A 13,998-nucleotide genomic window follows, 5' to 3' on the forward strand; every position below is an offset into this window, starting at 1 on the left:
TAGAATTTTCACACCCCATCAAAGAGGCCTTTGTGGTGTCCTGGTTTGCTTAGCCTGTCAAGTGGGCAGCAGTGCGGAACACCCTTCTAAGGCTGCAGCAATTGGAAGCCGCAGAAGGTACAGGGTCAAGGAAGGTATGGTGTGTACTTTGTGGCCCCCAAGAAAGAGGGCTCCTTTCGGCCCATTCTAGATCTACAAAAGGTCAATGTGGCCTTGTGGGTGTTGCATTTTCAGATGGAAACATTGCAGCGGTACGCAAGGGGAGTTTCTCGCCGCCTTGGATCTAATGGAGACACATCTCACATTCCCATCCAAGCAAACCATCAAAAGTTTCTACGCTTTGTGGCATTAGGAGATCATTTTCAATTTTGAGCTCTTCTTTTTGGGCTGGCTACTGCCAAGAATTTTTCATGAAGGTGATGGTGGTGATAGCGGCCCTCAGAAGGGAAAGGGATACTAGTGCATCCGTATCTGGACAACTGGCTCATTCGGGCGAAGTCTGAGGTGGAGCGTCACTGTTCCCTTTGGGTGACAGAGCGACTAAAGTCCCTTGGCTGGATGGCGAAGAGCCATCTGGAGCCGTTCCAATCACTGGATTATCTGGGAACTCGATTAGACACCTGGATAGGCAGGGTTTTCTTACCCCAGAGAGGGTGGTCAGGTTGTAGCCGCAAAAGGTTTGACTCTGATCTGGCGGCTCCCAAAGTCTGGGATTATTTACAAGTGCTAGGTTCCATGGCCTCTACACTGGATTTGGTGCCATGGGCCTTTGCTCACATGCGACCTTCTCAGAAGGTGCTCCTGTCCCATTGGAATCAGTTGTCAGAGGAGTTTCAGCTACCGTTGCCTCTCCAGTGGTGGCTGCTGCATCCCAATTTGGAGAAAAGAATGGATCTAGAAGTTCTGGACTTAGGTGGTGGTGACCACAGATGCTAGCCTCAGTAGTTGGGGAGCAGTAGGTCAGGAATCTATAGGTAAAGGACAGTGGTTGCTGGTTGAGGCGTCCTGGTTAATTAATCGTCTAGAAACGAGAGCACTGTGCAGGGCATTGCTGTTCTTCCTGGAATTCAGGGACATGCAGTGCGAGTGTTCTCGGACAATGTGATGAGAGTGGCCTACATCAATAGACAGGGTGGAACAAAGAATCATTTGGTGGCTCAGAAGGTTCAGGAACTCTGGGCCAGAGCTTCATCTAGTGGCACTAGCAGCTTCGCACATAGTCCACCTGCACATTGTCTGAGATAGCAGGTGTCGACAACAGCTGGACCCGTGAGAATGGGAGCTGTCCGTGGAGGCCTTTGTGGATCTAGTTCAGCTTGCAATAGATGAGCCCGTCCAGTTAACATTCCTGAGGGGATTGCTGCGTCAGGGACCCATCTTTTTGGAACAGACTTATTGCTTCTGTCTAGCAGCCTGACTTTTGAGAAGACATTTCCGCTTGAGGTATTCAAAGCCAGTGATTTCTATTCTTTTTAAGAACATAAGAACATGCCATACTGGGTCAGACCAAGGGTCCATCAAGCCCAGCATCCTGTTTCTAACAGTGGCCAATCCAGGCCATAAGAACCTAGCAAGTACCCAAAAACTAAGTCTATTCCATGTTACTGTTACTAGTAATAGCAGTGGCTATTTTCTAAGTCAACTTAATAGCAGGCTAGAAGATCCTCTACTTTTGGCATATATCAGTTTGGAGGGTGTCCTGGTGTGGGCTTCATGACACTGATCCTTTACAGGTGAATGTTGCCCAGATTTTGGCCTTTTTGCAAGATGGCTTGTCAAAAGATTTAGCCTTTAATTCTGAGTCCAGGTAGTAGCCTTAGGTTTCAGAGGGAGGTTGCAAGGACAACCTCTAGTGTCTCATCCAGACACAGTGGATTTTCTTAAAGGAGGAAAGCATTTGCATTCTCTGGTCTGTAGCATTTGTCTGTCTTGATCTTAATTCGATTCTTTGAGTATTGTGTGGACCTCCTTTGGAACCATTAAGAAGAGCTTCTTTGAAGGATCTTACCCTAAAGACTGTTTGTTTTCTTGGTGGTGATTTGTTCGGCTAGATGAATTTCGGAGCTTTAAGCCTTTATCGTGCAGAGATCCTTCTTTGCGGATTTCCGATGTCGTTTTTGCGTGCAGTGCCTTCTTTTTTTGCCCAAGGTTGTCAGCATTTCATCTTAGCCAGATGGTGGAATTATTGGGTTTTACGCATCTGATTTCTGATTCTCCCCATGCAAGGGAGCTTTGCCTTTTGGATATGGGCTGGGTTCTATTGCAGTATCTCAAGGTGACAAATAGATTTCGGAGGTCGTACCATCTTTGTGGTGTTCATTGAACCAAAGAAGGGTTGTAAAGCAGCTAAGAGCACAATTGCAAGGTGGTTGAAGGAGGTGATTGTTTAGGCCTGTATTTGTAAATGTCGATTGATCCCTGAGGGATTGCGAGTACATTCTGCTAGGGTGCAAGCAGCCTCCTGGGCAGAGTGTCAATTGGCTTCTCCGCAGGAGATTTGTCAAGCAGTGACTTGGTCCTCTTTGCACACTTTTACTAAACATTTACTGTTTGGATGTCAGGGCCCTGGAGGAGGCCTAGTTTGAAAGTGTACTGTGGGAGGGTCTTTCAGGTTCACACCCAGTGTAGAGGGGCTTGGGTACATCCCACTTGTCTGGACTGATCTGGGGTTATGAACAGGAAAAGAATTTTGTTTTTACTTGCTAATTTTCGTTCCTGGAATACTACAGATCAGTCCAGACTCTCGTCCCCTTATTTTGAAAGACTTCTCCTGCTTCTGGATGCTGCTGGTGATGCAGAATTTGAACAAGATTGTGTATAGCTTTCAGCTATTTTGAGATAGGGTAAAGAAAAACTTCCAAAGTTGAAGGTTCAGTTTTGTTAGGGGTTCCAACTTTATTCCTCAGCTTGCTCTAGAGGGAGAAATCCTTGGAGTTTGGGAAGTAATCATTGTGGCTTGGATACAGGTCAATACTGAGGGGACTGCAGGTGGCACTCTCGGTTAAGTAGCAATACCTGAAGTGGGTGGGTTGTTTTGTTTTTTTATTTTCTGCCTCCATCTGCTGGTAGAGATGCAAAATCCACTTGTCCAGACTGATCTGGGGTATTCCAGGAACCAAAATTAGCAGGTAAGAACCAATTTTCCTATCCTGGATTGGCTCTAGCAGCTAGACATCTGCTGTGCTAGTCTAGAATCGATGATTAGTGCCCAGTGTGTGTTCTCTGAAAATCCCTGAATCTGTCCTTCTGTCAATGAGTTCCTTTCATTCAGAAAACCACAATTATAGCACCTTAATTAACTTGTACTTGATGTTGATGTGCTGACCCAGAATATGTATTTGCTGTTATGTTGACCTAGGATATGAATGTTGACCCAGAATGAGTGGTGGTTTTGTAAACATTGTGATCTTCTTTTGGAACGATGGTGTATAAAACGCCTAAATAAACAAATCTTGAGCAGAGCAGTCTTTAGAATAACTAACTGGTTTCTTAATATTAGATCTTGCAGAAAGAAAAGAACAAAAGTGTTCTGAGCTTTGTTTCATGTTGTAACTGCAGTGATCAGCTTTTGCTTCTTAATTGGCATAAGCATTGTACAGTTTATTGATTTGTAGTGTCATCTAATAAATAGAAGCTATCATAGCCCATTAAGGTTAAACCTTTGCAAATTTCAGTACATAAATTATGGGCTTTGAAGTAGTTAATCATGCTAATGAGAATAGCATAGAATTGGGTCTCTGACTAGAAACCCTAGTGCACAGTCGTCCTCCAACTCTTGTCTTCAGCACCTGTAATCGGAGGACTGTGCGTGTTTACATCTGTGTGTTTTCTTGCACCAGCAAGTTGCTCCTGTTTTTCTAGTTCTTAAACTTGACCCATAATATTATCAGGTATTGGCAACATCCTTCCCTCTGATTAGTAGAGGTCCATAGTTGTCACTGTCAGCTCTGTACTTTGGGAAAAGATTCAGACCTTAATCCTGATTTCATGTAACCTGTTAAGCGATATTTCTGCTTGTCTGGAGAAATCCTATACCTCTATTCCTTTTCCTTTTTCAAGCCCCTGTGTTGTACAATGCATTCATATGTGCAGTTTAATGAACAGATTGGGCAGTTGGCTGTGTTACTTGGTTAACTAGAAATCTTAGCTCCACAAGACCTCGCACTCTGCATGCAGTTTCCACAGTAGCAGTGTCTGAGTGGCCTTGCTCCCTGTGTGTAAAAAAAAAAAAAAAGTGCATTACAGCAAAGACCCAAAATCTGACTTCATTATTCATGCTGCTGAGTGTGCTCACTATATCTGCTTCCCACCAAATCATAATCTAACACAAAATGGAAAATACATCTGGGCTAAGATTTTAAAGATCAGTCTCACAATAACTTTATTCACCTTTTTTTTTTTTTTTTTAGTTTGTAGCTTTTGTTCAGACCCCAGCACGGCTGATTGACTTAAATGCCGCTGCAGAGGGCTATGGAACCATCTTGTAGCTGAAGCAATATTCAGCCTCTGGAGAGGGAATGCTCGAGACAATATTAATATACAGGCCGATACAGTAAGGTGCGGTAGAAAGAGGTGCGTTAGTGCCAGGCGTACCCGCATTTGCCGCACGCACAGTCTGGATCACATATCGCTCGATACTGTATTTAAATGGCATGCAAATGCAAGCCGCGTCTATGAAGCGCAATCCATTTTACTCTATAGGCGCTATACAGCGCCTATAGAGTATCCTGGGTGCGCTGGTACCTGTCATTTCAAATGTCATTTCAAATGACAGGTACCAGGAAGTGGATCCCAACTTTAAGCAAAAGAAAACCTAAAATCCAACGCACCGGGAAAGCCACTCTTCAGATCGCGACTAATTCCATGCCCCCGCTCACCTGCCCTGGCCGCGTCCATGGGTGCCGGTCTCCGGAGCAGCCCCAGTCCTCTCTCCCATCCTCCCAGGGGCAGCCGGTGGCGAGAGCAGCCTGGGGCGGATCGCGAGGCGGCTTCCAGCAGCCCCCGCCGGCAATGGACAATGGGCGCACGCCATGACCTCTGACGTCCAGCCAGGCGCTCAGGTCACGGCGTGCGTTCATGCACCCTCGCCGGCGGGGGCTGCTGGAAGCCGCCTCGCGATCCGCCCCGGGCTGCTCTCGCCGCCGGCTGCCCCCCCGGGAGGATGGGAGAGAGGACTGGGGCTGCTCCGGAGACCGGCACCCATGGACGCGGCCAGGGCAGGTGAGCGGGGGCTGGGGGATGGGATTAGTCGTGATCTGAAGAGTGGCTTTCCCGGCGCGTTGGATTTTAGGTTGGGCAGGCAAGAGTTTAGGTTATGCTTTATGTATCTCAGTTATTCCCCCCCCCCCCCCCCCCCACATTGGTAAGAAGTGAATCGGAGATGACCTTTTTTTCCAAGTGACAAGTGATCAGAAAAATAAGAGCTGCTCATCTGTTTTCTCTTATTTTTTTTGTAACCACTCCATCTGTTCTCTGGTAAATAGATTATGACACATAAAGAAAAAAAAAAGTTAATACACCGAGTGAGGCAGTACCTGTCAGGCAATTTGTGTGGTTACGTGATGTCGGCTTTCTGATCTGCTGCATCCGAAATTTTGAATTTTTTGACTGAGTATCCTTTTCGAAACTAGCTACAACTGCTTCTGGCCCATACACAGATCTAGTACTGCTTATTCTCTGCCTCTTTTTTTCTCAACATAAAACATAATTATACAAAAAAAAGGGCTGGTGTGCTCCGCACGCCGCTCTCGGTAAACTGCTGATTGGGCAGGCAAGAGTTTAGGTTAGGCTTTATGTATCTCAGTTATTCCCCCCCCCCCCCCCCCCACATTGGTAAGAAGTGAATCGGAGATGACCTTTTTTTCCAAGTGACAAGTGATCAGAAAAATAAGAGCTGCTCATCTGTTTTCTCTTATTTTTTTTGTAACCACTCCATCTGTTCTCTGGTAAATAGATTATGACACATAAAGAAAAAAAAAAGTTAATACACCGAGTGAGGCAGTACCTGTCAGGCAATTTGTGTGGTTACGTGATGTCGGCTTTCTGATCTGCTGCATCCGAAATTTTGAATTTTTTGACTGAGTATACTTTTCGAAACTAGCTACAACTGCTTCTGGCCCATACACAGATCTAGTACTGCTTATTCTCTGCCTCTTTTTTTCTCAACATAAAACATAATTATACAAAAAAAAGAGCTGGTGTGCTCCGCACGCCGCTCTCGGTAAACTGCTGATTGGGCAGGCAAGAGTTTAGGTTAGGCTTGGAAACGGGTCCTTCCTTCCTGCTCCGGAGCTGTCAGCGCGCCGGCACGGGAGACCGGCCCCATGGACGCGACCAGGGCAGGTGAGCGGGGGCTGGGGGAAAGTTTGCCCGATCCTGGCTCTTGTCCCGGGGGGGGGGGGGGGTGAGGGGGTCGTTTGCCCGTGAAATTTCGTCTCTCTGACCTGACGCTCCACACTAACGCAGGGGGTAAGGGTAGGCGGTAAACTAGCAGGTTAAACGCGCGGCAAAACTACAGGTTAAAAAGGCGATAATCGGGGCGCACGTTAACTGTATGGGAGGGAATAGCTAATCCGATCGTTTACATCTCATATACATGCCGCGGGCGGAAAGGGGTTTCCCGTTGATTTAAAGAAGCGGTAAGGATGGGTTAAAAGGGATAGTGAATCGCGGGTTGGACGAACGCCGCCAAATTGTGGGTACAAAGCGGGTTAGAAGCAGGGTAACCGCGGCCGCGCTTTACTGCATCGGCCTGATAATTAGGTATTGATGAGCTTTCTAAGTTTGCCCTTCTCGTTTGCATTGTGTTTTTTCTTTCTCAACCTATGCTCCCTTGTAAGGCCTTTTACCTCCGTGTGTTTGCATTCGGCTCTCCGCTGGATGGAAGGGGGGGGGTCTGTCATGCATGCACTGCTTTCTAACGTCCCCCATTTCTTTCTCCAGTTTCCATCCTATCCATAGTGCACTGCTTTCTAACGTCCCCCATTTCTTTCTCCAGTTTCCATCCTATCCATAGTGCACTGCTTTCCTGTGGCGGACAACGGCACGGGATGGCGTTAAACATGGCAATGGCTGGCTCTCTGTGAGAGCAGTTTGGCTGCAGCTAACCTGAGGAGTGGCTTTAGGAAGTGGGGGGTTCTGGGCGTTACTTAAAACCCGGTTTCTTTCTCTGTAACAGGGAAGCTGTGCTGGAAGCTCGCTAGCTATTTCCTTTGGCCCTTTGGGAAGGCGATTCAGAAGGTAAAGCTTATCACAGGCTGCACGGTTTGGATGAAATCTCGTTTCAGAAGCTTCTTTTACCTTTAAATGTCTTTGCATGACTGTAGGCCTTTCAGGTGAGGGTGACCGGTGGAGGTCTGGGTAAACTGGTTTTCAGGGAGGGGGGGAGCGTAAGATCCCTTTTAAAAGTAGGCATGGGTGGCTTATGATATCTGGACGGTGCCTGAATTCGTGTGGCCGGCGAGGAGAAATTGTGCTGCCGATTTTTCCTTACTGAGGATCCTGCGGTCGGTGAAACGCGCTTATGAAGTCTAAAAAGGTTCCTGTGAGACCCTTTCCATGTGGCAGTGGGTAAACTAAAATTGTCCTCTGCTTACTCGGAATTTTGTTCAAAATGTTTTGTACTGTTGTGTGTAATGTAAACTTACTAATGAAGCTGCTTTTTTAATTCCTCTCCCTCTGTCACGAAGAATATAATCTGGAGGGAGGTAGTTCTACTCGGTCTGACAGATGGTTTGGGCAATTCCGAGTGGCTGTCAATCTTTTGTACCACTGCTGGGATCCAAGATTTGCTTGTGACAGAGGTGAACAAATTTATGGGTATAGTGGAGTTCCCCCCCCCCCCCCCTCCATTTTCAAAGACTGTTCTGTAGACTTAAGGCTTTAGAACACAATGGCAGGCCGGCCCTTGATGGAAGCAGCTGAACATGTACTTGTATGCTCCAAAATTGTCTTGTCTGGCCCCTTTTTGGTTTTTGTTTTCTTTTTGACACGTTTACAGTTCAAAATAAGTGTTCCTTTATAATGACCCTACTTGCAGAGGATTAAAATGTGTCCTCTCCTGAGGTTCTTGGCTTTGCAGTTCATTCTGCATTCATAGTTGGGATGCATTAGATTGACACCTAAACAATTTTAAACTTAGGCACTCCCTGTACGTACCAGGATCAGTCCCAGACGGTGGGTTATGTCCCCTGTCCAGCAGGTGGAGTCAGACTAAAACTTCAGAGGAAGGTGCCAGCTAAGCCCGCACCCCCTCTATGCCTCTTCGGTATAGTTCTGACTCCAGCAGAGTGGAGAAGGGGAACGTCAGTTCCCCAGTACTCTGGTTTATTTTGCCTTTCTAGCTCTTAGGTCTTTCCTGACTTAACTGTGCTTTGTGTGGGATCAAGTTTGCTATGGGGGGGGGGGGGGGGGGGTTTTTTTTTTGCAGTTTTGCTTCGAGGCACTTGCGGACAGGTCTGTGCTGCTTTTCCTTCTCTGGCTTACTTTCCTGTCTGCCTCCTACCGATGCTTTCTCGCCGTGGTGGTAAGTGCCGGCTTGTGTTTGTTGTTTTCCCTTCACACATTCCTATGCACGCCGCACTGCTGGGGTAATGCTGGTGGGGCCAGCCTCTCCCTCCCCCCCCCCCCCCCCCCCCCCCACACACACACACACACTCTCGGTCGTCTTCTGGCCCGCGGCCCTGCGACGTTACATTCCCCGGGGCTGCCGATCACTGGGAGGCTCCATTCCCAGATGGTCTCTGAGTTTTTTGGATGCAGGGGGGGTGCGACAGCGGTCTGGGACTGAGCCAGACGCACGCGGCATTGAGGGATTTTTTTTCCTGCGCTTCTGCCCTCCCTCCCCCCCCCCCGCCACGCGACATGCCGCGATTCTCAGCATGCGCCGCGTCTGGCCGACCTGGGGGTCACCGCTTCAAGGAGGGGCGATGTACCGACTGCCTCCCCGGTGGGGAGGTCAGCTCGAGGCCGGGGGATGACATGGAGGCGCGCAGTCAGGACCATGCTTCTGGACGGCGGCCATCTTGTGGCAGGAACAGGCTGCCTCCAGCACCTCGGAGGAGGATGGGGAGGCCTCGTCTTTCGGCCCTATCGCCGGTCGGTAACCAGTATGGGCACCGGATTTGCTGCTGCCGTCAGGGGATCCTCTGATCTCTGATCTCGCTGGTCCCACCATCTTTCTCACTGGAATTCGTGGTCTTAACGCATAATGTATTCCTGGCCCGGATGGCTAAATCTATGAATCTCATCTCCGGTTTTCTCTCCCTCAAGCTGGCACGGGCGGATCCTGCCCCTGGGGGAGGCCCCCCCCGGGAGGGGGGACGGTAGGCCTGACCCAGGTTCTTCCTGGACCTTCCGGAGGTTACCCCACAGGACAGGGGGGACATCCGGACCCGGATTTGGTCTGAGATGTACTGCTCCTGGCGGCGCAGATGGAGGGTGTCGATCCTCTGGTCCTGCGCATCTTTCCAAAAGGAGCTGGTGGACCTGATCCCGCATATCCTGTAGGAGCTGGACATCGATGCACCGCCTGATTCTCCTGGTCCCGAACCTGCGGCGAAGAAGGGGGACCCTGTGCTGGCGGGGCTCCATCTATCTGCGAGAGCATCTCTCACCTATCCTACATTCCTGCAGTTGCTTTCTTGGGAATGGGATTTGCTAGAAGCCACATTCAAGGCAGCAGGACCAAGGAAATCCTTCATTCATTCACTACCTGAGGATTTTTCTAGACCTATTTAAGGTCCAGACAGTTGATTCCACGGTCTCGGAGGTCACTAAAGTTTCCACCATCCTGGTGTCGGGGGGGGGGGGGGCACGGCTCTGAGGGACCTCCAGGTCAGGAGGCTGGAGGTGTACCTCAAGACAGTGCTCGTAGTATCAGCGCTGGGAGTGCGAGCGGCTATCTGCTGTTCTCTGGCACAGTGAGCTGGGATTCGATGGCTGCAACAGCTTCTCACGTCGCAGGACCTGCCCCCAGAGGAGATGCACCAGGCGGACAGATTGGAGGCCATGATTGCCTATGGGGGGACACCCTGTACAACCTGCTCCAGTTTCTCACCAGATCGATGGTGGCGATGGTCTCGGCTCAACGCCTCCTTTGGCTCCGGAATTGGTGGGTAGCTATCTCCTCCAAGTCTCGTCTAGGTTCACTTTGTTTAAGGGTAAGTTCCTGTTTAGAGAAGATCTGGATCAGATCATCAAGAATCTGGGAGAGAACGCAGTGCATAGGCTCCCAGAGGAGGGACCGCGTTCCACGAGATCCTACAGTTCCTCTAGGAGTAGTTTCCGCACCTAATGCTGTTTCCCGTGCCACGAGACAGCAGACTCCGCGAACTCCCTCTACTCGCTCACATTCCTGGACCGGGCCCTTTGGGGGCGCAGATCCGGCAGGGAAGCACTGCCGCCAAGCCCCCCCCAATGATGCCAGGCCGACCCACTTGGCGGTACTCCTCACAGGGGGCCGGATTTCTCTCTCTCTCTTCTACGAGGAGTGCCGCTGTATCATGTCGGATCAGTGGGTCCTAGATGTTCTAAAGCACGGCTATGCATTGGATTTTGTATGGGCCCCAAAAGGTTTCTCTTCTCACCCTGCGGATCCCTTCAACAGCAGATTGCAGTTCGCCAGACATTGGATCGGCTCCTTGCACTGGGAGCGATTTGTTCCAGTGCCAGCATCAGAAGTGGACCGGGGACACTATTCCATCTATTTCGTGGTGCCCAAGAAGGAGGGCACTTTCCGTCCTCTCCCAGGCCTCAAGTTGGTAATAGCGGCAGTACATCGGGGGGTGTTACTGGCCTCCCTGGACCTCACGGGGGCATACCTCCACATTCCAATCCTCAAGGCGCATCAGCGTTTCCTACGGTTCAAGGTATTAAGACAACATTTTGGCTCACCCTTACCTGGACGATGGGCTTTTTTTCGAGTAAAATCCTTACCCCGGGGTCATCTGGCGCTCGACCGAGTGTTACACCCCAGCAACTAGAGCAGTTGTATCATCAATTTCGCCAAGAGCAGCCTCACCCCATCTCAGTCGTTGGCCTTCCCGGGCACGAAATTTGACTCGGCAGAGGGCAAGGTGTTCCTGCGGCCGGAGCAGGCACAGGCATCGTGGGAGCAAGTACAGCATTTCTCTGGCCTCTCTTCGCCCACAGCTTGGGATTCTCTACAGGTCCTGGGATCTGTGGCTTCCACTATAGATCTGGTACCCTGGGTCTTTGTGCATCTGCGCCCGCTACAGAGGGCCTTGCTTTCCCGCTGGAAGCCAGTGTCGAGAGATTTTCAGGCCATCATACCGATCCCACAGGCAGCCGAGGACAGCTTCACCTGGGGGCTAGACCCCTTCCATCTGGCTCAGGGCATATCCCTGGAGACTCTGGACTGGATAGTAGTCACGGCAGATGCCAGCCTCTCGGGTTGGGGGTGGTCTGACAGTCGAGTTCTCTCCAGGATCAGTGGACACAAGCCCAGGTAAGGTGGCCATTCAACCGCCTGGAAACCAGGGCGGTCCAGTTAGCGATGGAGTTTCTTCCCCTCGTTCACCATCAAGCAGTCAGGATATTCTTGGACAACGCAACCACGGTGGCGTATATAAACCTCCAGGGAGACTCAGTCGTCAGGTCTACCTGGAAGCGGACAAGCTCATGTCCTGGGCGGAACTGCACCTGACCCAATTGGTGGCCTCCCGCATCGCTGGGGTGGACAACATCCGGGCGGACTTCCTCAGCTTCAACACTTCGACCCAGGGGAGTGGGAGCTCCCGGAGGAGGTCAGGCAATTGATTGTCCACCATTGGGGGAGTCCTCACGTAGACCTCATGGCGACAGCCCACAATGTCAAGGCCCCGTAACTCTTCCGTCGCAGAAGAGAACACGGCGTAGAGGGCGTCTCTGCATGGCGGTTGCTGTGGCCCCGCCATCTTCTCCTATATGTGTTCCCTCTCTGGCCTCTAGTGGGCAGGGGCCTACGAAGAATCGAGACCCATCAAGGCAAGGTAGTTCTGGTGGCTCCGAGTGGACTCGCCGGCCATGGGTCGCAGATCTTCCTAGCCTGGCAGAGGATGGGCCCCTGCGTCTCGGACATCTTCCATGCCTCCTTCGGGGACCAATGTTTTTCAACGAGGCAGCTCGCTTCGGTCTTGCGGCTTGGTTTTCGAGAGGCGCAAGTTGGGATGACGTGGTCACCCGAAGGCCGTGATCTCGACCCTCCTGCGTGCCCGAATGACGGCCACCTCTGTCACCTACGTCCGGGGGTGGAATGTCTTTGAGACATGGTGCACGGCTCAGGCTACACAAAATGGACACGCGTCCGTGTCCCAGATTCTTTTGTTCCTGTTGGAAAAGGGTTTTGGCTTACAATTCTCTTCGAGTGCTGGTCGCAGCCTTCGGAGCCTTGTTTCGCCGGGGGCCGGAACTTCCTCTCTCTCCTCCCATCCGAATGTCACACGTTTCCTGAAGGGAGCAAAGCATTTGAAGCCACCACTCCATCCTCCTTGTCCCTCTTGGAGACTCAATCTGGTACTTCGGACCCTAGGGGGGCTCCCTTTGAGCCTTTATGGATGGCTACGCTCTAGGACCTCACTCTCTCAAGACGGTCTTCCTGGTGGCCATTCCTTCAGCCCGCCGGGTCTCTGAACTACCGGCGTTGTCCTGCAGGGAACGTATCTTTGTTTCACCGACTCGGGGGTCACTTTTGCGCACAGTACCCTTGTTTTTTTTTTTTCTGTCCACACTGGTTTCCTTCTTTCACCGGAATCAGAGGGTGGAACTGCCCTCTTTCTCATCGGCTGAGTATAGACACATACGCAAGATTGAGGTTAAGCGCTGTCTCCTGCGGTACCTGGAGGTTGCCAACGATTTTCGGCTTTCGGATCATCCCTTTGTTTTTTGGTTGGGACCCAAGAGAGGACACCTGGCGTTTAAGTAGTCTATCACTCGCTGGCTGCCGGAGGCCATCGTGGCAGCGCACCTTGGCGGGGGAAAGGAATCCCCACTGGGGGTCAGGGCTCATTCTCTACGCGCTCAGGCGACATCCTGAGCGAAGAGCTTTTCGGTCTCATTGCCGGAACTTTTTAGGGCGGCTACTGAGAAGTCGCTGCATACTTTTGCTAGACAACACCTTCTGGGTGTTCAGTCATCGACTTTTGGGTCGTTTTGCCAACAGTCATTTGAGCAGGACTATCTATGGCCCACCCTCAGGGAAGCTTTTGTACATCCCACTGTCTGGACCGATCCTGGTACGTACAGGGAAAAGAAAATTATTCCTTACCTGCTAATTTTCGTTCCCGTAGTACCATGGATCAGTCCAGACGCCCTCCCTCAGATTGGTTGGGGTTTTTCTCAGGGGATCTACTGCTCGATTCTTCTGTCGGTGACTCTCCTGGTTAGAGTTTTTTCGCTATCCTTCTGGGGAACTGGTTTTCTTACAGTTCTGTTTAGCAAGTTGCTGTTGGTCAACAGTTACGTTTACTATTTCGGTTCCAAGTTTTAGTGTTACTCTGGTTTACTTGATCCCTCAGTTTTTCTCTCTTCTATGGCTTTGATAGTCTATTTACTGAAGAGGCATAGAGAGGGTGCGGGCTCAGGTGGCACCTTCCTCTGAAGTTTGTCTGACTCCACCTGCTGGACAGGGGATATAACCCACTGTCTGGACTGATCCATGGTACTACAGGAACGAAAATTAGCAGGTAAGGAATAATTTTCTTTTTCTAATGCTGCAATCCTTTCATAACGTGCAACTTCCAAGGAAGTCGCATGTTCAGGGCTGCAAGAGCCCCCTTGAAATGAGACTTGCTAGGCTGGCCTGGTGGCAGTGCTGCCCTGCAGAGAATCTGTGGTTGGTTCCCAGCATTTGGGGATGCTGGCATTGGGGGCAGGGGAAGAAGCTCATCACTCAATGTCTACGCTAGCGGCTGGGCTTAGGACCCACGCATGCAGGCCTCGGGAAGGAGGCCATGATGTGCAGCACCGTGCCAAGGGCTCTTTACCGTGACTGGGCAAAGT

The 13,998-nt window shown here is 50.5% G+C and overlaps 1 protein-coding gene across 3 annotated transcripts in view; it reads left to right on the forward strand.

Moving 5' to 3' along the window:
- Window positions 1–13,998, forward strand: part of LOC115099191 (putative cation exchanger C521.04c) — a 104,017-nt gene that overhangs the window by 35,892 nt on the left and 54,127 nt on the right. For all 3 annotated transcript variants that reach the window (XM_029616620.1, XM_029616621.1, XM_029616622.1), the window contains one exon: window positions 7,178–7,239. In XM_029616620.1, coding sequence (XP_029472480.1) covers window positions 7,178–7,239 — 62 coding nt within the window. The remainder of the gene's footprint in view (window positions 1–7,177; window positions 7,240–13,998) is intronic.

This window comes from Rhinatrema bivittatum, chromosome 9 (assembly GCF_901001135.1).
Source record: "Rhinatrema bivittatum chromosome 9, aRhiBiv1.1, whole genome shotgun sequence".
NCBI classification, from domain to species: Eukaryota; Metazoa; Chordata; class Amphibia; order Gymnophiona; family Rhinatrematidae; genus Rhinatrema; species Rhinatrema bivittatum.